Source organism: Trichomycterus rosablanca, chromosome 10 (assembly GCF_030014385.1).
Source record: "Trichomycterus rosablanca isolate fTriRos1 chromosome 10, fTriRos1.hap1, whole genome shotgun sequence".
NCBI classification, from domain to species: domain Eukaryota; kingdom Metazoa; phylum Chordata; class Actinopteri; order Siluriformes; family Trichomycteridae; genus Trichomycterus; species Trichomycterus rosablanca.
In genome coordinates, this window is record NC_085997.1 from 24,972,365 (window position 1) to 24,996,497 (window position 24,133).

Consider the following 24,133-nt stretch of genomic DNA (forward strand, 5'->3'; position numbering starts at 1 on the left):
TTTTGTCTATTAGTAAAAATGACAGTTAAGTTTCCCTTTTAAAGCCCTTAAAGTGATACAACAGCTTTAAACTTGCTTGAAATAACAAAGTTTTTTTTCGTTTTAGAATACTAGCTAGTTAGAATACAAGTAAACATAATACATGGTTAACTTTATTAAGAGCTAAGTTAATATCAGATAATATTAGTGTAATTAGTGCTAAATACTGTTAGATACTTTTTACAGTTACTCGTATTTTGGTATGATTTCTAACTGAAAATCTAGTTCTAATTAAAGGCACTATGTACTCTATTAAAAATTACATTTGTATAGTAAAGACTTAAGCCTTAAAGACCAGGACCAACCGCCACCTCTACAGCTTCTTTTCCCAGGCCATCACCATACTTAACAAGGACAAGGACAGATCACACATGCCTCCCACATTTTTCCCTTATGCAGTCAATGCACATACGCACATATGCACCATATTTACTTAATAATCTCCATTAAACAATTTTTACTTGAAGTTTGTCAGTGTACCGTACTGTACATCTTTATTGCGCACTTGTCTGATTTCTTATGCACCTTGAGCCTATCTAATTAATAATTTTGTCTTTTATTTACTTAATACTTTTTTCTATTGTACCTTGAGCTGTTGTAATACTTGACTTTTTTTCTGGGATTAATAAAGTGATCTATCTAAACTGTTTTGTTACTCTTGTATTGTTTATTCTGTGTTTATACATAGAGTTTTCTATTATTTAATTAGATGTATATATGTTTACAGCTGCACCAAAAAGAAATTCCTTGTACAACTGGTACTTGGTAAATAATAAAGATTCTAAAAATGTACTTTTAGCAGATTATTTGCTTGAATGATGTGATAAAAACATGAACCAGTCACAACAAATAATAACCAGTTCTTAAATTGTTGCACAAAAAAAAGGTAATTAGTGTTGTTAAACAACTATCAAGAAATAAACATATGCTGTTGCCGAACAAGGTAGTTAAAACCCTAAAAGTATTTCATTTTTACATTTTAACTACATTTATATACATATGACATAATAAATGGTTGTATGGCCATTGTGATCACGGTGGTTATTGTGCTAGATTATTTGTAATAAGAACTCAATAATACTGACCAGTGCATCTTTAAACTAATAAAGCACATGTGTCTGGGGGTTGGGCGCCTAGCTACAACTCTGACATGATGCAGTGTAAAATTACAATAGCAGATAATTTAGGGTGTGGTCCCAGTTGACACCCCGCCCCCTATTGCTGAGGGACCTCTAATTCAGAAATTATGTGTGAAATAGGAAAACTGTGATTTTAATAGTGATGAATGAATATTAGAATGATGAAAAAGGTCAGATATGTAGCGTTTGGAGTGTTATTAGAGATGCAGCAGTGTGTTGGGACTGAGTGTGGTGTTTAGGCTGTACAGTTGGTGTCGGTGTTTCCCTGAGGGCTGCAGCTGCTCTACATGCAGCCTTCTGCTAGAGCGCCACTGCCTCAGCGGCCCGTGCAGAGATGGCGAGGAAACCCCGTGGACACGGCACTGCTTTTTCATGACGGTGAGTTTCCCTTTGAGTGTATTATAATTTTGTGATAAAAATTTCAAGGAAAAACACACACGGCCTCCTTCCTACCCTTCCTTCCTTCTGGGAGGGAAGAGTGAGCGTGGAGAGAAAAATCTATCTGAGACACAGCGAGGACAGTCAGGGCAAAAATATAGGAGTGTGGGAGAGGGAGAACAAGGAGGAGGAGGAGAGGAGGAGGGGGAGCAAATTAAAAGTTGCCAAATGGAGATATTGGGTTTCAAGAGGAGTGAGACACGAACACGGCTTTGCTTCTTTTTTTCGCCTCGTCTTTGCTTTATGCAAATGGAAATAAATATTTATACACGGACACTGCTTCACTGCGTTATCTTTTGTCGACGAATTCGACCCGTCAGACGACGGGCTGTTGTTTACCCTCGAGGAGGCCATTAACTTACCTTTACGAATGCGTGTCTGTTAAATCTGTTTTTAATATGACTAAAGTTTGTGTTTTTTACTAGACAGCGTCCGCGCTGATAGCATAACCTACGATATCAGAACAAACATGTCCGTAAACAATCGCTCGTCTAATAATGGTCGTCGTGTTTTGTCTCGTCCACTTCAGCAGGAAACCCGAAATGTAAAAGCACACGATTCTACACGTTTCTAACCGTCGTGTAAAGTGTGCATTCTTTATAGACGAACATATGACATGTGGCTAATCCTCTTGCGCTTCACCCGGACTCTGTGGCTAAACTAAAGCCCGGACTGCTTATTGAAGCTGTAGGTAGAGTGAACAGTTCCCCTGTCCTCCTGGCTTTAAATTAGGATGTACAGTATATTGAGTGTTGATGCTTTTTGCTGCGTCTCCTTTCCGCCCCCTGACTACACAATCGAAGCCACTGCTTGTTAAGCTTCAAGAGAAGAAGGAAAACATTGATATACTCTTCAGCCAGTGCTAAAAATACAGCTAGTGCTGTGTACAGTGCTGTAAATGGTCAGAGAAAACGATCCAAAAAGACCAGAGGCACAAATAAAACACTTCTTTCATAACACGAACAAATAGTCAACACATTCAGCACAACATATAACTAGCTTTTATTTCTTAAACTGCTGTATTGCATATCAGTACTTTCTAAAGTAAAGTCCTCATATTACTATCATGGAAGGACAAAAGGTTCACATGTCCTGACAAAAACACATCTTTAAATTTACATTTACATCTTAAAATGGCATTGAGCATTTTGTGCATAGATTAAGGCTGATTTGAAAACAAAAACACCTACTTGTTCCCCTAATAAATGGTAATTGTTAACAAAAAAATGAAATCTTAGCTTAAACTATGTCACAGGGATAATGTTCTAACATTCATCAATGAAGAAATGTTTTAAAACTAAGTGGCACTTAATGTCTGGCATAATTTCATAATTTTGAATTAAGCACTACATGTATATTTTAAGAGTTATCTGTATGGATTCAGGGTTTAAAAGGAATACCTACTGTATTGTCTATGTAACAACATTTCTCCTTTGTCTAAAAGAGCTTTACCTAAACAATCAATGTTTTTTATGATATGTTTTATGTACTATGTTGTGTTGTATGTGTTATATCATAATATAACAGCATCTTACTCTTATTTGTAAATAAAAGATGTGCAGTGGGGTTTATGAATGCATGGCAGTGTTATGAAAACCTTTATATATTGAACAGTGCACCTTTCAAAATAATAATGATTGTGAAATAATTAAAGGGGTTGTAAAGCACATTAAATAGTAACTGTAAAATTAATTGGATTATGTTTACAAAGAGCCTAAAGTATATTTCAGGGATTTTGCCTTTCAAATAAACAAAAAAAACCTAATGTTTGACAACTAATAACCTTATTTACTTCTTTGTTTACTTATAGAATTATATAAGCCAATAAGACGTCAGTGTGATTTTAACAACCATGTTTTTAAAAATGAGTGATAGGTTATCGACCATTTAAACTTCTGAAAGTCATTGCATACTGGTTATACAGGTCTTGCCCTTCCCCCACACACCTGTATTCCTGCCCCAGTACTTTGTATTAAAGTTTGCTAGCCGGTTTATTATATGCAAATACATATTTACATCTGCTTTTTTAGTTGTTTGTGTTTTTGTAAGAATCTAATTCTGAAGTGACTTTGTTTAGTCTGAGCAGTGACGCAGTTTCATATAGCTGCCGCCATTTTACATTCAGCTTCACCGAGCTGTATTGTGTGTGCGCGCGTGTGTGCGCATGCGCGTGCAGATGTTGTAATTCTAGTGTGTGCTTGAAACTGCACAAAGAATCTTTTAAGTAAAAAGGTTAAAAGGGCTTAAAATGTTGATTGTATTAATTGCATAAACAGTACTATAGGTAGATAAATGTATGAGCTCAGTCATTTATTTATATATTTGAGTTTATGAGCTCGAAAATGCAGAATTTGGGTTCCTCATAACCATCCCACGTCACCACCTTTCAAAATTTCTTGTTAAACTACACTGATCAGCCTTAACATTAAAACCACCTCCTTGTTTCTACACTCACTGTCCATTTCAACAGCTCCACTTATATAGAAGCACCGAAGTTTTACAATTACTGACTGGAGTCCACCTGTCTCTCTACATACTTTTTGTTAGCCTGCTTTCACCCTGTTCTTCAATGGTCAGGACCCCCACAGAGCAGCTATTATTTAGGTGGTGGATCATTCTCAGCACTGCAGTGACACTGACATGGTGGTTGTGTGTTAGTGTGTGTTGTGCTGGTATGAGTGGATGGTCCATTCACTGTCCACTCTATTAGACCCTCCTACCTAGTTGGTCCACCTTGTAGATGTAAAATCAGAGACGCTCGTTTATCTATTGCTGCTGTTTGAGTTGGTCATCTTCTAGACTTTCATCAGTGGTCACAGGACGCTGCCCACGGGGCGCTGTTGGCTGGATGTTTTTGGTTGGTGTACTAATCTCAGTCCAGCAGTGACAGTGAGGTGTGTAAAAACTTCCATTAGTGCTGCTGTGTCTGATCCACTCATACCAACACAACACACACTAACACACCAGCACCATGTCAGTGTCACTGCAGTGCTGAGAATGATCCACCACCCAAATAATACCTACTCTGTAGTGGTCCTGGGAGAGTCCTGACCATTGAAGAACAGCACGAATGGGGGCTAACAAAGCATGCAGAGAAACAGATGGACTACAGTCAGTAATTGTAGAACTGCAAAGTGCTTCTATATGGTAAGTGGAGCTGATAAAATGGACAGTAAGTGTAGAAACAAGGAGGTGGTTTTAATGTTATGGCTGATCGGTGTATATTGTGCAAACAGATTTTAACAGCACAGTATAGCAGTATAAAATATAAGTTCTCCAAATTTGGATTATTTCACTGTACTATGCCTTTACTTTACACATTTTAACTAGATCAATAAGAAGCTGAAATGAATGGAACAAATATTAATATATTTTGTTTTACTATATTTAATACAAGTTTGTGATACTGAACATTTATAATGTGGCCTATAAAAAATACCCAGTTTTTCAGCAATGCAGCTGTATAGAAAAGGATAAATCTAAACCCACCAACTGGTGGGTTTGTGGAGTTTGACATGTTAATTGCTTTGATTTTTTAATTGTGGTGGTACTGTAAGCACTGTTGTTTAATAAACATAATTATTTATCACCCTATGCAAACTTATATATAGCCTTTCATTTATTACTTCACTAACTGAATCAGAACACTGGACTGGAATACACACTGGACATGATGCCAATCCAGTGTAGGGCAACACACATGTTCACTCACTTAAGGGCAGTTTAAAGCAGCCAATCCACCTTATGCATGTTAGGTAAGGGAATTGAAACCAAAGTACCAGGAAGTAAGCTCCACTATCAGCTATGGCACCATGCTGCCCTTCACTATAATGTGCATGTGTTAACTGTGTGAAAAGGTAGCATTAAGAATTATCTACACACATTTTCACACATAACTTTTTGCACTTGTAAATATGCCCAACTGAGATCTTTGTTTTACCACTGCCTTATTCTGCACAGTGGGTCCACTGTGCGCACTGCATTAACACACCCCGGACGGTATTCCACTCCATTGCTTGGCCTTAGCATCTCCCGCTCAGAAACAGCCAATCGTGACTGTATGTAGATGCCAGACTGGCCAGGTGATCAAACCCTGGATCCTAGTGGTAGCGGCTGTGCTTCCTTTGTAGTTGTTTAATTGTAAATTCATTTCTAAACATTATTATATTACACTAAAAACCTTTTATATATTTTTTGGTAATTTTTGTAAATCTCAGGATATTTTCTCAAAACTAGACACATTACTTGACACCATGAAAATGCTAACCCACCACTGCTAATATTCATATTTGAATCATGGCTGGCTGGGCATCTACACAGACACAAATGGCTGTGTCTGAGGTGGGTGGTGGCCAAAGCCCCATGATGTATTGATTATTGGCTTTATTCAGCTTTTCCAGTGTCTTTCTGCTTTTTGCCTAGTGTTTATCCAGATTTAACTTTACAATTAAATTTAGCATAACCGTATATCTTGTAAATGGAAAAACATGGAACCACCAACAGTGGGTCAGTGGTTGAAATCTCTCTAAGTGTATGGCCATGGAATATGGGAGATCTGGGGGAAATTTTAGCGATTTTTGGAAAAGGAGTAAACTACAGTAGAGAGTTCTTGGATAATTAATATATTATAGAATGTTGTTTGATTTTGATGCCGATGTAATACCATATCTGTATTTTAGTAGATCACTGCAATTTTTTTTTATATTATTGTTCTATTGTACGTGTGTAGATATGTATAATGTCAGTGTGATGTTATGTTAAAAAAGCAATAAAAATAATTATAAAAAAAATAGCATAACCAATCTGTAAATGTGTATTTAAATGTATTTTTTTCTACACCATAGGTGTCATGGATGATGAAGACGATCGTCGTCTTCTGGATTTTATTGGGTAAACTAAATCATAAAATTTCAAATGCTCACTTACCTATATGATCCACAGTCTGGACAAAAATGTCATCAATAACTAGTCAAAACTCTTAACAAATAACAATATAAACATAAAGTACATAATCCAACAAACTAATAAAACATTTGCTTTTTTTTTTTTTTTTAATAGTGATGTGCAAGCTTTGAATGACTATCTTCATGGCTCCAATGGCAAATCGGTAAGTTTACATATACTTTATAACGAAGGAGGTTAAATAGGACTCCCAGTTTATTGCCATTTATTTTTAATGTCAACAGATAGAGGAGGATGACTTGACAAATGCAACTTTTGAGTCTGGAAGCTCCTTTTTTACGAATGATACGGTACAAAGGTTTTATATTAGACACAGCTGTAACAAATAATTAATTAGTGATCTGTAAATAACAATTTTACTGACAGATGTTTTGCGCTCTCTTGGACAGGGTGGCTCAGATGAAGGGCTAAAAGATGGCCACAATCATTTGGAAGAGTTTGGTGAGGTTGGTGCATCTGGACTTCAGCTCTCTAGCAGTCTTCAGTTCATTGAAGATGAGCTTGAAGGGGGCCTATCCCCTGGCGAGGTTGACCTTGGTGGTGAGGACCAACCTTTTGACATACTCCAGAAGTCTCTCCTGGAGGCAGATATTACAGAGCAGACACTCGCCCAAGAGGCCTTGTTGGACTCTCAGCCAACCCTAGCGCCTGCCACTAATACCTTTCCCCAGCAGCTGGTCTCAGGGGTACCTGGAGGTGTTTCAGAAACTGGAGTGGTGGCTCCAATGCCCCTAGCTGGTGCTCAGCCTCAGGCTTTTATTCAGCAAGTTCCTCAACTGCCATTACAAAATGGACCTGCAGGACACATTCAGTTTATGGGCTCCCTTAATGGTAGCAGCTCTTCTATGATGACTTTCAACAGCCTAGAGCGGCCTCAGATATTCTTAAGGACTGGTGGAAATGAAGTAACTGGTAATACTGGGCAGGGTACAGTGTTTGCTGCTCCTACTCCTGGACAGATATCAGCACCCTTTAATAAAGGGACAATACCATTGCAGAATATTATCTTTCAGAGGGCCCCTGTATCACAGACCTTGGTCAGATCCATTCAGCCTAAGGCCCTTCAGACAGGAGGACAAAATGTGTACAATATCAGCAACCTAGGAATCCAACCCAACACCACTATGTCAAACCCAGTCAATAACACCTTCACAGCCAATGGCTCTCTTCAGGCTTCCCAGCAGGTAAAAGTAGTGAGTCAGGCCACCAACATTGTAGTACATTCTCCTTTAGGACAGCAAGGACAGCCACAGACCCAGTCTGGTCTTTCCAAGGGACAGTTTATAATACCCACTGGCAACACAGTCCATGGCATTCAAGCTGTGAATGGCCAGGTGCTTCAAACCAACACTCAAGGAGGTGACCCATCCTTAGCTAGCACTACTACCTATTCCATTCTGACTAACCAGAACACAGCTGTGCAAATTATTGCTGGACAGAATTTTGCAGCTGGCGGGCAGCTAATAGTAAACCAAGGTATGGTTAGTGCGGGTCAGATGGGGCAAGCCTCTCCTACAGGGGTAATGCAGGTTGCCCAGAGACCTGACGTCACAGCCAAGGTTTGGACTGCAAGCGCATCACCGACGCCAACTGTTGTTCAGACCTTACAGGCGCCAAACCGTCTCACCATGGTAAACTCCACAACCCAGGCTCTGCCGACTCATCTGCAAATATCTGTCAGCCCAGGGCAAAGGCTTCTGGTGCCAGTAGCACAGAACAACACAAGCTCACAACACATTGCAGTTCAAAACTTACAGCATCAGGTACTTCTCACTCAGGTAAGACAGATTTGGTAGTATATTCTTACCTTTTCTAATGTCATTTACTAATATTAGATGTTTTATCAGTAACCCTTAACAAGTTGTTTTTGTTCTTTTTCTCCCAAATTAAGAAGGATTCCACGTTACAAAAACAGACAGGACAAACACAATTGGTTAATCTTCTTGGTAACCAAAGTATGATGTTTTATTAACATTTTAATATTATATTTTTTGAACAGTGTATTCAAACAGTAACCTAATGTTAACATTTACAGATGTAAACAGTCCTGCCAACCAGGAATCTTTAAAGAGACCTGCAAATCAGCAGCTCAGTAAAGCAGGAATGTAAGTTACACACATCTCATTTTAATGGGCGGTGTATTAGGCCCCACTGACACCTGGCTGTATGATGTGCCTAAATTTATAACCTTGTTGTTTCTAAATATAGTTTTGCTATAGGCCTGTTAAGGGCTTACCTTGAAAGACATTGAGAAAGACATTGTTTCAAGATTTAGCAGCTCTGCAAATAGTAAAATCTGATCAAAAGTGAACATCAGAGACATGTGTAAAAAGCTGTCAATCTCTGCTGTCTATCTAACACTGTTTGACCCAAGATGGACATCTGCATGACTGACCTAAAACTATATAATAACTTTTGTATAGGTTTCTTGAGCAGCTCAGGAGGGATCACCTGGGGGTCATGACTCCAAACCATTCACCATTCACTTCATTAAACGATGTAGCTCAAAGATTGTTGCCTTATCACGTGTTCCAAGGAACACCACCTTGCGAGGAGGATTTTGCAAAAGGTAAGATTCACTTCACTTTGAATTTAAAATGAAAGGAAGTTTGAGATTCAAGCTCTTAATGCTGTTTGTTATTGCAGTTGATGAAGACTTTGAGGCTGTTGCCACTCAGGTGTTGCAGAAAACACAGTCAATGGTGAACAAATACAGGCGTTTGCTAATGGTGGAGGCAGAGGTAGGATTACTTCGGAGCATCTTACAGTAAAAAAACAAATCTCTGAAATAGTCTTAACAAACTTCATAACTAAGGACATCTAAATCCCATTTTTCTTTTTAAATTCGATTGTGATGCTTGATATTCAATGTGATACTTTAAATTCGATTGTGTTATCCAAACACGTATTTAAGGTTTCTCTTTAAAATCACAAAGGTTGATATCCGTAGAAATAGTATGTGTCAAAATGGCACAACCCCCAAACCCCTTGATGGACAATGTAAAAATACATTTCTGAAAATGCCTAAAAGGCCCCACCTTATTATTATTATTGGGGATTTTAAACATAACCATTAAATATTTTTAAACAAATAGCTTTCAATGACTTAAACAGACAATTTGCTTTAGTATCGTTGGTTATGTCCCTTTAGAACACATTCATTTTACTATAAGCATAGCTAAACTGCCCACATTGTCATTTTGTAAAACACAAAACATTAGTAGACGATGTAGCAAAATGACTTCTTCGTAACACATTAGCAGCAAACATATGTAAAAACAGTTAAAAGAAGGCCCCAAAGAACTGTCTCAGCCAATATGTTTCAGTATAAACCGGAACCTAAATCTCAAGTTGCAAAAAAAAAAAAAAAAAATCCAAATGTGATACCTAAAATGTTCCTGAAAAGTTAGGACAGGAGCTTGTTTACCACGTTACATCACTTTATCTTTACATCACTTCAAAAAACACATTATTTACATACGAACATTTTCAACAAGAGACAGGTCTGGACAGCAGGCAGGCTTGTGAAGCCCACACACTCTCTGATTCTGTAACCATGTTGTTGTAATGTGCAGAAGTTGGCCAGGCATTGTCTATTTAAAACTAGACATTAATGACCCTAAAAGTCATTAGTTACTCATTAGCTTAGTTTTTTGTTTTACTTTTTGTTAACTCAGTTTAAAAACCTGCTTAAGATACAATACTGTTTTACAGCGGTGTAACCCATCATCAGAAATAGTCATGATCGACAGGACGTTTAACCAAGAGGAACGGAACAACCTGACTCAAGACAAACGGATGCTTCTTGTAGACCCAGGTAAAAACAAAACGGCTCACATGCATATAAACCCAAATACTGCATACATTTTTTTGCCAGTATTAATAAAGCATATCCTTGCATTGCAGACAGCTTTCTAGAGGAGTTCTGCTGTGGGCCTAAGAAAAAACTTTTGAACACAAAAGGATCCACAGATTCAAGTCATCATAAAGGGATTCCCAGTTTATTGGAGACATCACCCAGGCAAAACACGACACATACTGAAGGCGTTGAAGAGAGGACAGGGGGCTCCATAAAACCTGGTTATAGGACAGAAGCATACACACATGAGGATCCAGGGGGTGGGGGGCACAAAGAAGCCCCCATCAAGATCAGCATAAACATTAAGAAAAAGAGGGCCAGTAATGTCATCAGTAGCAGCAATGGCAGTCAGAACCACCAACACGTTCACCCTGCTCATCACTCAACATCTCCCAGCCATTCCCTGCACAGCTCTGAACAGCTCTGTCCCTCAGGACAGGTCCAATCCACAGCTCATAGTCAGGTCCAATCCACAGCTCATAGTCAGGTCCAATCCACAGCTCATAGTCAGGTCCAATCCACAGCTCATAGTCAGGTTCAATCCACAGCTCATAGTCAGGTCCAATCCACAGCTCATAGTCAGGTCCAATCCACAGCTCATAGTCAGGTCCAATCCACAGCTCATAGTCATGTTCAAATATCAGACACAGACTCTGTTCTTGAAGCTGCAGTAAACAGCATATTAGACTGTTAGTCAATTGTATTTGTTTGTTTGTTGTTTTTGTGTTGAAAAGATGTGTTTTATATCACAATGACTATGTGAGTTAAATCCAATATGTGAGGATGCCCTTTGGCAAAGTTTATGCACACCGCTCGTAAGTTGCTGGTTTGGTAGAGAACACCTTCCATATAGTTGCAGTTTGTAGATAAAACTTTTGTAGCCCTTCTATGGCTATGCACAATTTTCTGCCACCATCTAGTCACCCATCCCTGGAAAAAGACAGGACCTCAACCTCAAATTCTCAGTTTTTTTTTTTACCATTTAAGCATGGGCAACATAGGCAAAATCCCCTGTCATGGTAAATGTATTTTTTTTTAATCATAGTAATGTATATAATCACAATATGCACTTTTTGTAGAAAGTTTTTTTTTTGCTTTTGTCAAAAAGCCCACATTTGATGACCAATCTGTTTGTGCCTTTATTATTATTTTTTTTTTAGACAAACCCCAGTCATGTTTATTTGAAGTTCTGTATGAACGAAAACCTCCTCTCATTTGTGATGTTTTCTCATCTCTTTGATTATATAAAGCAGCTCTGCTTGACAGCACATCTACTGATTGGCTGATGGTATTTATCATCTTGTCCCCCCACCCCAAGTGACAGTATCTTTGTCTAATACAAATACTGATCCGAGTTTTTTTTCCATGTTTACATGGATGATGTGCTGGTGCAATCAAAATAACATGCTGATGGATAAAATGTCAGTGAATCAATTAGAAAATATGTTGAGGCCTAAAATACTGCTACAAATACTGTAGCTGTGCATTGATACAGGCCTTTGTATTTGGTTGGTGAACCATTCTTGGCACTGCAGTAGTGGAATGGGTGTGGGTGTATCAGGCACTGTGCCGTTGCCATTTTGAACACTGTGCAAATTAACTGCCCACTTTATTAGACACTTCAACCTTTGCTGGTACCACTTTGGTTGACAAACTACAAAAAGCATCTGTGTGTTGTGTATGGGCATTGAGTAAATGTGTGACTAAATTGGGGAACAATGGTGGTGATGCTCCACTGTGCCTATTCTGGAAACACTGAGTCTGAGTGCATCATTTTTGATGCTGCACCCACACAGCATTAAACCACTAGGGTTTGATTATTGAAAAAAAAATAACTGGCTATACATGACTAGATTTCTATATCTAAAATTAACAGTAAACATAGCCACTTAAAGCTGCCTTTCCTTTTTCACATCCAGATCCCACTGGACTAAATTTATATTGTCTGGTGATTTTTTTCTTTGAATATTCTTTTAAGTTTCAGACTAAATTTCATCTAATTCTAGAAGAGCAGCTTAAAATTATGTCCAGAGCTATACTTCACCCTGTCTGTTTATACTGCTGCAGTATTTTTATTTTATTTTTTACAAAGTGAGGCATAGTTTTAACATGTTATATTGTTTCCATCCATCCATAGAAATTCTGTTTGCATTGCTTTGTTTGCTTTTAAACTCCTGACTTATGTATAGTAGATCTTGGAAATTAGTTAATGACCAAGTCAGGTAGCTATACTAAACTATGCAGTCCAGGCGAGGAATCGATACTATTATAAGAGCACTGTTTATGCTCATTTCTTTTATTTAGCATTTAGTTTTGTACCTTACAGGTATGTGACCTCATGTCCACAGAGACGAGCTCATCTTGAGTGTTTTTCTGCAGGGGGAAACTATGTCCTCAGATTGAGGGTACAATGTTACATTTATTTTCAAGCCTCATTTATTATTTGAAATGACTTTTTTGTGCTGCTCTTAGGCCTGGACAGAAAAGTAACTCAGTTCTCAGTTTCAGTCTTAGGCAGTAGCAACTAATATCTGCATTTATTGGCATGCCTAAATTGAGGTCTAGACACTTTGGGAATAGAGTATTTTTTAAGAAACATAGTAGAGAATCTATGCTTTGCTTGTCTGGCACTATTATCTGACAGAGATTGACCAATTGCTTGTTTTTTTTTTAATCCCGAGAACATTCTAAGGCCACAATCACACAATTTATGGCAACAGTTGTTAAAAGTATGTTATATATATATATATATATAACTATAATAATTTATAATGCACATTAGATACATTTGGTTTCCAATTACAACTGCACTTTGTTATGAGCCAAACTGATTTAAATACAGTTTGCTAGTCTCTATGGAAAACATGAATCTAAAAAACTGCTTAGAAATTGCTATAAATTGATTTCTTGATACTATGCTTTGTTGTTTATTGCATTCAGAATTTCTACAGGACTTTTAGGTGATAACTTTACTTTTAGTCCTTTGTGCAGTCATTTTGTTGTTTTGATATTTCTGATTGTGGCTTTAACCCTACTTGTAATAAGTTAACAGCTTCACCAGAAGTGAGACCAATGTGGTGTAAAACAGCATTTTAAAAGTCAGATTCATTTAACTGTACATCTGTTTTACTTTTATCTGCATGCTGGTGTTGCTTGTGTCTAAGATCAAAATATCTTCAACATCACTACTGCTTATGTACGACTTTCCCAGCAGGTCAACCAAATCCGATGAACAAAAAAAAAAGTTGTATCTCAGTGAACTGAACTTGTGTGTGAAGGGGTTTCATTCTAACGAGCTTTTTTTGTTTGAAGGGCTTCACTGCCTTAGGATAGTATATGTGAAAACTGAATTTCAAAATTCTTTTTTTTCTCTTTTGTGACTGTGGCCTTCAGTTAGTCCCAGCTCCCTTATGTTGAAAGTTGTTTTGAACATTTCATTAATGGTCATTAAAGACTTTATTTGTAAAATTTGTTTTATATTAAAGAGAATAAGTACAACACAAAATATTTATACTTTTTTATAAAGAAAATGTAAAATGAAACAAGGAAAATGTAAAATCAGTTTTTTATGTTGAGTATACCATGTTTGTCAAGTCAAAATTTATGGTTGGCTCTTGATTTATTCTGTTTGTTTGTTCATTACAAAAGCAAAGATCAATCGATATTTAATTCACTTTGAATACAACAGCAACTGTTACTTGATTCCTTTATATTAAAAATAATGAAGCACTCTGAATGTATGGTTATTATGTGTTAATTCATTGGAAAAGGAGAATATGTTAAGCACAGTCAGAGAGGTATTCATTTCACAAAATCCCTCACAAAGTCAAAATGAAGCATTTAGTACTTAATAAGAGTTGTTAGTTTACTAGAATTGTATCATTATGTTTGACACTTTGGTTACATTCATGACGGGTAGTTACAGGTAACACATAATTCATCAGTTCAAGTTCAGTGTCAAACAACTTCACTAGCATTTTTGTATCTCCAATTCACCTCACTTGCATGTCTTTGGACTGTGGGAGGAAACCCACGCAGAGACGGGGAGAACATGCCGTTCAACCTGGGGATCACACCAAGGACTTTTGTGCTGCAAGGCACACGTGCTGCTGCCCTGATAATACAATTAATACTGATTGGTCATTTAACCTTTAATGGTCTTTAATGCTGCCATGAAACAAGCAAAAAAGGTGTTAAGTTTATATGTAAAAGTAAATTCAGTAAAATGTCTAAAGATACTTGATTCTCAGTATAGTAAAAAAAATAATTACAATACCCACACGTCTGCCTGTACCTACAGGTCTAACAGAAATTCATCACATAAAAAAAAAAAGAAGTATCTAGTCTCTTTCAACAGTGTACCTTCATATTTTGCCGTAGCAGTCTGAGGTCATTATGGTTCAAACACTTCATATTCTTCATACTCTAATGGTACTTTCTCCAGCGTTCTTGCTCTGTAAGAGGTCAGATGTATTATGCACATGATTTGTTTTAATCAATAATGTTATCAGAGAATCGATCCATTTCTTATAGGAAAAAAAACACAACTTACTAAGATGGGGGTAATTCCATATATAACTTAGGACACAGTAACCAGCAACCAGCATTGCAATCCCACCAATTCCTCCTCTCTTGACATCTATGTACTTCCTGTAATACCACTGCCAACCTGGAGGAAAAAAAGAGCAAAGGAAGTTAGCATAAGTGGACTGTGTTTAGTTGATCCAATATTAGAACATCAAGAGTCAAGAGAGGTTTTATTGTCATTTCAGCTATATACGAGTACATATTGAAACGAAACAACATTCGTCCAGGTCCAAGGTGCAACATAGAACAAAAAGTGCAAGACAGTACAGTACAGTGCAGGTAGACAACATTACAATAAATACAAGAATGCCTAAAATAAATAAAGGAAGACCAGACTAGAGACAAGTGTTGGTCAGTACATGGTACTGAGTAAATAATGGTGAGGTAGATAAGTTATGTGTATCAGTCAAGTTAAGTCAGATTCATTTATACAGTTGTGTTCAAAATAATAGCAGTGTGTTTAAAAAAGTAAATAAAGCTCAGAATTCTTATAATAGCTTTTATTTTTCATACATACAAATGCATTGAGAACATTGCACATTCTTTTCCAAATCAAAACATGAATTAAAATTGATCAAATGTGTTATTACTTTACAGAAAGTGAAGAAAAGGGAATATTAGGCTGTTCAAAAAAATAGCAGTGTCTGCATTTTTCTTTACAAACTCAAACATTTACTGTGTAAAGTGAAAATCACTAAACTAATATTTAGTTGTATAACCACTGTTTCTGAGAATTGCTTCACATATGTGTTTTATGGAGTCAACCAACTTCTGGCACCTGTGAACAGGTATTCCAGCCCAGGACGATTGGACCACATCCCACAATTCCTCTGCATTTCTTGGTTTTGCCTCAGAAACAGCATTTTTGATGTCACCCCACAAGTTCTGTATTGGATTAAGGTCCGGAGATTGGGCTGGCCACTCCATAACGTTAATCTTGTTGGTCTGGAACCAAGATGTTGCACGCTTACTGGTGTGTTTGGGGTCATTGTCTTGTTGACACATCAATCTCAAGGGCATTTCCTCTTCGGCATGAGGCAACATGACCTCTTCAAGTATTTTGATGTATTCAAACTGATCCATGATCCCTGGTATGCGATAAATAGGCCCGACACCATAGTATGAGAAACATCCCCATATCATGATGCTTTCACCACCATGCTTCACTGTCTTCACAGTGTACTGTGGCTTGAATTCAGTGTTCGGGGGTCATCTGACAAACTGACCCAAAAAGAACAATCTTGCTTTCATCAGTCCACAAAATGTTGTGACATTTCTCTTTAGGCCAGTCAATGTGTTCTTTGGCAAATTGTAACCTCTTCAGCACATGTCGTTTTTGCAACAATGGGACTTTGCGGGGGCTTCTTGCTGATAGCTTGGCTTCACATAGGCGTCTTCTAACTGTCACAGTACTCACAGGTAACTTTAGACCTTCTTTGATCAGCCTGGAGCTGATCATTGGCTGGGTCTTTGCCATTTTGGCTATTCTTCGATCCATTCGAATGGTAGTTTTCCATTTTCTTCCACATCTTTCTGCTTTTGGTTGCCATTTTAAAGCATTTGAAATCATTTTAGCTGAGCAGCCTATCATTTTCTGCACTTCTTTATATGTTTTTCCCTCTCCAATCAACTTTTTAATCAAAGTACGCTGTTCTTCTGAACAATGTCTGGAACGACCCATTTTACTCTGTTTTTTAGAGAGAAATGCACTTTAACCAGCATGTACAACATCTGCTGCTTTTATATTTTAATAAGGGCCACCTGTTTGACACAATGAATGACCTCACTAATTGAACGTCACACTGCTATTATTTTGAACACGCCCCTTTTAGTTAATTATTCAATTACACAGAATCAGCAGCATGCATGTCATGATTGTTCGGTCTGTTGGTTTTTTTATTACTCTACTACACCTAATAGTAAATTTTTTGCCATGTATAAATATAATTTCTACCAAAAACAGTGATTGATCTGGTTAGTGATGTTGGACTGCTATTATTTTGAACACAACTGTATAACGCTTCTTACAATGAACATTGTCTGCAGATTCTAATTTCTGTTCTCAGAGACACTCAACGTACTACTCAACATAAAGTTGTTAGATAATTATAAAGATGTTCATATGAAATAAATCTCTTCAACAATAATAAAAAACAGACCTTTGTTTAGCATTGCCATGGCCTCTCTTGATGAAGTTGGTGCCCGAGAGCCAAGCCAAACAGCAGCCTCTCTCAGTTTCACATCTCCCAGTTTCTGCTCTTTTATATAATCTGTATGAACACAGCACTAACATGAAACCTCTATCAAGTGAGATTTTTTTTATTTAAATCTTTTTACCACTGCCTTACCCGGGTCAGGGTCGTGCTGGTTTCCGGTTTCCCCAGAATCACTAAGCACACTGCAGTACCCCAACCAACAACTCACTATTAAACATTCATTTACTTGTTGATGTCCAGTAAACACTTCATTCTAATCAGGGTCATGATAGGCCCAGAGCCCTCAAGATAACACTGGGCACCACTCCACTAAGGGTCCAGTAAATTGCAGAGTATTTCTCATCCATTCACTCAAACCCAGAGAAAAAAACTAAGTAGAACAGTCAATAAACAGGCATTTTTCAGGGGGTGGGTAAAAATAAAACACCAAAACCTTTTTACAGACAACAACCAAAGATTGAGATTAAACCAAGTTCCAAAGACCCTGGTCTTGTGCTTCACTAGTGCCTGCCACCACACTAGCTCACACCAAATATAATTCTGACATTTTAATAGATACTGCTTGATTATAATGGTACATATTATAAGAAGTAGAACAGTAACAGCTGGTAGAGTAGGTGTTGCATAGCAACATGGGTCCTGGGGAATTCAGTTTGATCCATGTTTCCAATTACTGCCTGTAGGTTTATATTTACGGCTTTTAGTTGACACTTTTGTACTGATGCCACTTTTACAATTGTGAATAAATACAATCCAAGAAATTTAGCATTAAGGGCCTTGCTTAACGACCCATGGTGGCAATGATGGGACTACAAATTGTGACCATCTGACTACTAGTACAATAAGCTTAACCTATAAGATACCAGTGCCCTAATTTATACCAAATGCCATAGATGAAAGTTATAAAAACTTAACGTGTGTGGGGTTTTCTCCAAACACTCAGGTTTTTTCTGACCTTCCAAGAACATAGAAACGTGACAGGCTGCTTAAAATTGCCTGTGTATGCCTTCAATTGTTCAGTGCCCTGGTGAAGAAACAGCAGCATCCCAAACCAGGATAAAAAGCTAGGAAATTAAACTAAAGAAGAAAAAGAAATATTACACTTTACCTTGACTCTGAGGAGATGACTTTGAAGACTGATGCTTGGTCAATAAATCCTCATTATAGGTCATTTCTGAATGAGGTGAAAAGAATAGTGCCTTATAGCCAGTTGCCATGTCAGGTGTGTACCCCATAATGTTAATGTTTTGCAGCTGTGAACTAAGAATCTGTTCAACTGGCCTTTGGGATGAGGTTTGGACATTTGGTAGCACCTGCAAAGATGAACTATCTATTGTAGCATTCTCATTATTCACTGTATGATCTACAAGATTATTCCACTTACACACTTTGTGTATCAATGGAACACAATCTGATCTCCTGTCATGAAGTCCATATTTAATGTGGTCCCACACACTAGTCTTGGCTTGCATGAAAGTCACATCTGTTTGCTCTTGGATTTTTTGATTCAGTGAATAGTCGTTGGTGAAATTCTCTGGGATAGACTGTATCTGCTCCAAGATGTCTGTATGTATTATAGGTGTTGGTGAGGTTTGTTTAACCCTGAAGCTCTCAGTGGTTTTTATGTTGGTGGTTATTGTGGTTGTATTGGCTGTATTTAACAGAGGTGTTTCTTTCTCTGGACTTGTTTTTCTGTTATGGTCTTCCTGCTTAGAAATAGATTTTAATTTGATTTCTTTCCATGTTAAAAAGTTAGCTTGTTTCAACATCTCTTCCTCTCTTTTTGCAAGCCATTTCATTTTGGGCTTTACAGTGTCTGTGGTAAGCCCCTCTGCTGTTGGCACTTCAGTCACAGTTTCTTGACCGTTGGTCAAACAGTTTTGCTTATCCACAATGGCATTTCCAAAGTCTTTAGATTTGGGTTTTTGGTTTGTTTTTGAGTTAGTCTGAAATGATGAGTTCTTCAGCTTCTTGTTAGTCTTTATATTATTAGTTATTTTTTGAGAAGTATTAGTCTGGATTTCTTTAAGAATGTTACTGCTTTTTGTGGGCTTGGTACATGGGGACAACTTGCAGTGAGGAAGATGAGCTTTAAGCCTTTTAAAAGGCCTTCCACAATAAGGGCATGTTTCTGTTTGAAAGAAAAAAAAAAGAATATGAATAATTTGTTACTTTATGACAAATGTTAAAAACAAAAACTACATATATTCTTAATGGCATTTCAAAACATTACAGGGGGTAGCACTGTCGTCTCACAGCAATAAGGTCCTGGGTTCGATCCCCAGGCGGGGCGGTCCGGGTCCTTTCTGTGCGGAGTTTGCATGTTCTCCCCGTGTCTGCGTGGGTTTCCTCCAGGAGCTTCGGTTTCCTCCCACAGGCCAAAGACATGCAGTCAGGTTAATTGGAGACACTGAATTGCCCTATAAGTGAATGGATGTGTGTCTGCCCTGCGATGGACTGGCGTCCCGTCCAGGGTGTTACTGTGTGCCTTGAGCCCATTGAAAAGCTGGGATAGGCTCCAGCACCCCCCGCGACCCTAACTGGATAAGCGGTTAAGAAAATGAATGAATGAATATTTTTAAATATGCTCTATCACTCAGTCACAGAAAAGAAATAGTTCCAAAGATCAGTAAAATTTCAGGACTGTAATGATAAACATCCACTATAACTGTATGTAAACATCCAACTTCAGTTGTATGTCTTTGTATCATGTGACTCCTCAGTTGTGTCGGATGACCACTGTCTTCATTCTGTAAATGTGCAGTGCTGGTAGTCCATGTGTTTACAAAAACAACGTGAACCCCTATTGTAGCACTTGGCTTAACAGCCCCAGACCGAATATCTTTCCTACGTGGCCTCTGGGCTTATTACTGTTAGAATAAGTGGTGTAGTGAATACATACATCATATAGCTGTAGATAAACTTTTCCTGTGGTTTATACAGCACGCTACGCTTTTAGTTGTTGACACGTTAGTCGGATTAGTGGTTTTAAGCTAATACTTACCTAAGATCATTTTAAGCGTCACTAAATTCTCACCAGCTGAAAATAATTAACACTTTTTACGTTTGCTTAATAAAACATAACGCCCGAATATATTAAGACATGGTACTGAAAACACAACGTTATATTTTAAGGAACAGTTTTGGCAACCGAAGTTTTAGCAAGTCGTTCAAAATAGGAATGATTCGTTCAATAGAGTCGACCCCGTGATCCGGTTCTTCAATGGAAACGTCAAGATCCGACTCGACTCGCCTTACTGAAGATCCTTTAGGTGATTAAAAATAGGACACGAACTAAGATCCTGCGAATATAAGGCTTTACTCTGCATGTCTGGTGCCGTTCATCACACGCAGTTTAGTTTGACGAAAATGCATTAGCTTTATATCAGTATTTGACTTGTTCACTATAGCATGCAGTATATAAAACATTTCTAGCAGAACACGAAAGACGTTTGTTTAACCTACATATTTTGTTAAGCCGAATGTTGTGTAATATTTTATTAAACCAGTTATTAACCCGAAACTAATGGCTGTATTTTAAACTCACTTGTTCTAAATATAGTAGTCGTTGAGAACCTAACGATTCGACTCCTATATATGGGTGAAATGAATTATTTGACTCACTCAGGGAAAGACCCACGTTAGTTGCATTAACAGCGCCTGCGCGTAAATTGAATCCTACACATACAAATCGCTTTATAGAAAATACATTTAAAACGAAAACATGCGTCTACATTTATACTGAATATACATATACTGAATATACATATACATATACATAACAGACAACTGTTATGTATTGTGTTCCCCTGAGAATTTTATTGCAAAACAGTAACATTTATTTCAAATTTACTTAAATGCTTAAATATTGTACATAAATGACCTAATATGAGGCTTAATAGATGTACAGTTATGTGACAAGCAGGAGCAGCGTCACTTGGAGTCGACTCTGTTTTGGGAGTCAGAGCCGAAAATTCATTACATTTAAAAAAAATGTATTGAAATATGATGCATATATAATATTATTTAATAATGCACTACCATACTTAATATTGTAAATAATAAATATATTTATAAATTTTTATTGATTTATTGATTGGTAAGGGTTAGGTAAATATTCTACTTAATACAATAATTTTTTGGTCATTTATATATTTTAATGTTTACAAAATTAAATACGACTATATATTTATCAGTCAGATACGGACTCTTATACGTCGTCTGAGCCGATTCAGTATCACTTTGTAGAATTGACTCTGCAGAATCGAGTTTGGTATCGACTCACAGCCTTCCCACAATGTACTACAGCAGAAGAGAAATAAATAATGAAAGCTGACAGGACTAGTCAAGCTATCTGCGAGCGAATCGTTGAGTTGAGTGGTAGATATTATCTTATTTTATTGAACAGTTAATATGACAGTGCTTACCAAACCATAAATATGTTGTAATAAAAAGTATTTACATAGACATTAGCCACTAAACTGCTTGCAGTTAACATAATCCCACTGTTAGCGGCAAAGCTAATTGGTTATATGTATTGACCTTATAGCTGGATGCATAATTAAATCACATATTTGAATAAATCATTTAAAACAGCGCAGAGTCTGTGACTGATGCTGATACAATTGGTTAAAGTTATGGGTTGATAACTGTTCAGCCATAAAATGTATTAATGGGATTTGTTCTCTGACACGTAACATTTATTTGTCGATTGAAATCACTTAAGTATCATCCAGAATATTTTATAAGCACATGTGGTACAGATGATTGCTGTTATAAATGCTTCAAATAATTCTGTAAATAATAAGGCTATCTTTTGGAATCTGCTGGTGTACATGTGTTAGTGTGTGTCAGTGTGCACATAGGCTTTATCCTCTATCCCCACAGGCTGGCTGTCAAATGCAGTTTACCCATGCTGACAGAAAACAGGTAAGATTTCCCCATTGCTTTGAACACATTTATCTAAATACATTCAGTTTGCTGTACATCCACAGAATACAGCACATTAACACGTGTACTGTACATGATTATAAAAACTAGCCAATGCCCAGATACCAGGTGGGCGATCCTCATTTTTGGCTCATCAGTATTCTAATCCACTATGTACTGCATTGTTTTTTGCTAGGTTTTCAATTTATATAGTATTAAGCTTCATCTACAGATTTTGTGAGTAACAAATTACTGACTGATACTGATCTTATGTCAATCAAAAGGGACCCCCACTAACCACGTTATTTACAATTTCATAATGCAGTGCTTATGTTAAAATATAAGGTTTATTAAAGTGACCGTAAAACCAGACGATTATTTTAGAAAGAAAAGTAAACAGTTGGCACAAAGATAGATTTTAATGTGTATTTACCTAATTGTAAAAATTCAAGACTACCACAATACAAAAAGAATAAAACGATATGTGATAAAATGTGATATTCATATATGCAGCCACATTAAGTACTTATTTTCTCTATTTCAAAAGAAAACGCCATTACAGCTGCAATGATGAGGAGGAAGAAACTCTGCATCAGGCTAAGAGAACGCCAAGCAACCCTCTGGGCCATGATGTTTGGGACATGAATGTGAGGATGTATTTCCCTGCTTTAATCAGTTATAAAAACAAAGAATGTTTGGAAAAGTGAAGACATTTTGTAAAATGCAATAAAAACAAACTTTGTGATTTATTAATGATCTTGAACCTATATTTAACCAAAAAGTACAAAATTTTTTATTTTACTTACATTTTACTTAATTGGATTTTGTAAATTTCAAATAAATTTATAATGGTTACTTAAACATCTAAACAAACACATTTTATACCCATGTATGATCCTTTCACCTGTTACCAATTTATCTGCTTATTGTGGAATGTTGAAAAACCATGTAACTTCAATATTCTACTAACCTTTCACTCTTATTTTGCCCTGTCCCAAGTTTTAAGTGTTACAGGCATCAAATTCCAAATGTGTTTATATTTACAAAATACAATTAAGTTGGTCAGCCAAACCTTCAAAAATCTTTGCTTTGTTCTTTTGTCAGTTAAATAAAGGTTATAGAAAATGTTGTTTTTACTGCATTTTACAAAATGCCCCAACCTTTTAGAAAATGGGATTTGTAAATAAATATTACCATTATAACCTGCATTATAAAGCACCTACTTCTTCTCTTTTTGTTAGTCCTCCAGCAGTGAAAGCAGTGGCATAAGCAGTCCAGAGCGGTTGTCCGGAGCTGGAACCATAATCCAGACCACAGAGCACATGGAAAAGCACTTTCTGCAGGATTCCTGTAGCCCTTGCAGCACTCTTCACTTTGATGACAAGCCAAACTTGTTCCTGGGCAAAACTAAGGACTCTTATTATCAAGTCAACTGCATCCTTAGAGAAGCCCACTTCAGTAGTCTAAAAATTCATGGCCAGCAAAGGCCAACTTGACAACTATTGGCTGCCCTAAAACCAATAGCAAAAAGAGGCAGTGCACTGGGATTCTCTCCTGGCACTTTCCTTTTTTGTCCTACGGCTCAGCTGCTTCGGCCTTCTTTTTATCATTTTGTGTAAGGTTTGGTTCGAGTGCTATACTAAAAAAAAACAAGACAACATTACAAGCTTACATCATGCACTGTTATTTATATTACTCAACCTGGCAGAGGTCATGGTGCTATATGCTATATGTTTACATTAACATTGTTAAAGAGAGTTTTGCACTGGGATATGTTCTGTTGTAAATGCACCTTATTAGCAAAGTAAAAAATACATTAAGACATTATGCATTTTTTATTGCATTATTTGTACTTAAGGCATTTAAAATCACATTAGCACCTGAAAACATTCATGTAGTCTTACTATGGTTGACTAAAAATGACTTCCCATTATTGCCTGAAAGCAATAGACATATGATCTGAA

The 24,133-nt window shown here is 37.1% G+C and overlaps 3 protein-coding genes across 6 annotated transcripts; 2 read left to right on the top strand and 1 right to left on the bottom strand.

The window, feature by feature from the left end:
- The first annotated feature begins 1,433 nt into the window (after positions 1-1,433).
- bicral (BICRA like chromatin remodeling complex associated protein) lies at positions 1,434-11,640 on the top strand. Its single transcript, XM_063002994.1, has 11 exons — positions 1,434-1,556; positions 6,461-6,506; positions 6,675-6,723; positions 6,803-6,868; positions 6,968-8,356; positions 8,470-8,533; positions 8,614-8,683; positions 9,002-9,147; positions 9,225-9,319; positions 10,293-10,395; positions 10,485-11,640. Exons 1-11 carry the CDS (start codon positions 1,466-1,468, stop codon positions 11,129-11,131), a joined length of 2,766 nt encoding a protein of 921 aa, XP_062859064.1. The 5' UTR covers positions 1,434-1,465; the 3' UTR covers positions 11,132-11,640.
- si:dkey-21c1.4 (uncharacterized protein C17orf80 homolog) lies at positions 8,513-20,366 on the bottom strand. 3 transcript variants are annotated; one of them, XR_010013835.1, is made up of 6 exons: positions 20,245-20,366; positions 18,349-19,371; positions 17,184-17,294; positions 14,990-15,106; positions 14,800-14,891; positions 8,513-11,102 (listed from the first exon to the last, which is right to left on the bottom strand). XR_010013835.1 is itself a non-coding variant. In XM_063002996.1 (5 exons), exons 1-5 carry the CDS (start codon positions 20,252-20,254, stop codon positions 14,863-14,865), a joined length of 1,290 nt encoding a protein of 429 aa, XP_062859066.1. In that variant the 5' UTR covers positions 20,255-20,366; the 3' UTR covers positions 14,003-14,862. The 3 variants fall into 3 exon arrangements, 1 of the variants encoding a protein (XP_062859066.1); XR_010013836.1 differs by lacking the exon at positions 8,513-11,102 and adding an exon at positions 14,003-14,551; XM_063002996.1 differs by lacking the exon at positions 8,513-11,102 and having other exon boundaries at positions 14,003-14,891.
- Positions 20,367-21,437: 1,071 nt separating this feature from the next.
- On the top strand, positions 21,438-24,029 carry si:dkey-21c1.1 (uncharacterized protein LOC100150256 homolog). Of its 2 annotated transcripts, none has more exons than XM_063002998.1 (4): positions 21,438-21,612; positions 22,128-22,169; positions 22,717-22,816; positions 23,411-24,029. In XM_063002998.1, the coding sequence occupies exons 1-4, from the start codon at positions 21,566-21,568 to the stop codon at positions 23,663-23,665; spliced, it is 444 nt and encodes a 147-aa protein (XP_062859068.1). In that variant the 5' UTR covers positions 21,438-21,565; the 3' UTR covers positions 23,666-24,029. The 2 variants fall into 2 exon arrangements, with proteins under 2 accessions (XP_062859068.1, XP_062859069.1); XM_063002999.1 differs by having other exon boundaries at positions 21,565-21,620.
- Positions 24,030-24,133: the final 104 nt, after the last annotated feature.

Bases quoted from the DNA above. Each gene is read 5' to 3' on its own strand.
- bicral (XM_063002994.1), top strand. From the start codon at position 1,466: ATGCAGCCTTCTGCTAGAGCGCCACTGCCTCAGCGGCCCGTGCAGAGA. The intron at 6,507-6,674 runs GTAAACTAAATC...TTTTTTTAATAG, and splicing joins CGTCTTCTGGATTTTATTGG to TGATGTGCAAGCTTTGAATG. The intron at 8,534-8,613 runs GTATGATGTTTT...TAACATTTACAG, and splicing joins TAATCTTCTTGGTAACCAAA to ATGTAAACAGTCCTGCCAAC.
- si:dkey-21c1.1 (XM_063002998.1), top strand. From the start codon at position 21,566: ATGAAAGCTGACAGGACTAGTCAAGCTATCTGCGAGCGAATCGTTGA. The intron at 21,613-22,127 runs GTTGAGTGGTAG...CTATCCCCACAG, and splicing joins ATCTGCGAGCGAATCGTTGA to GCTGGCTGTCAAATGCAGTT. The intron at 22,817-23,410 runs GTGAGGATGTAT...TCTTTTTGTTAG, and splicing joins ATGATGTTTGGGACATGAAT to TCCTCCAGCAGTGAAAGCAG.
- si:dkey-21c1.4 (XM_063002996.1), bottom strand. The intron at 15,107-17,183 runs GTCTGTTTTTTA...TTTTTCCTCCAG, and splicing joins CATGGCAATGCTAAACAAAG to GTTGGCAGTGGTATTACAGG. The intron at 14,892-14,989 runs GTAAGTTGTGTT...GACCTCTTACAG, and splicing joins ATGGAATTACCCCCATCTTA to AGCAAGAACGCTGGAGAAAG.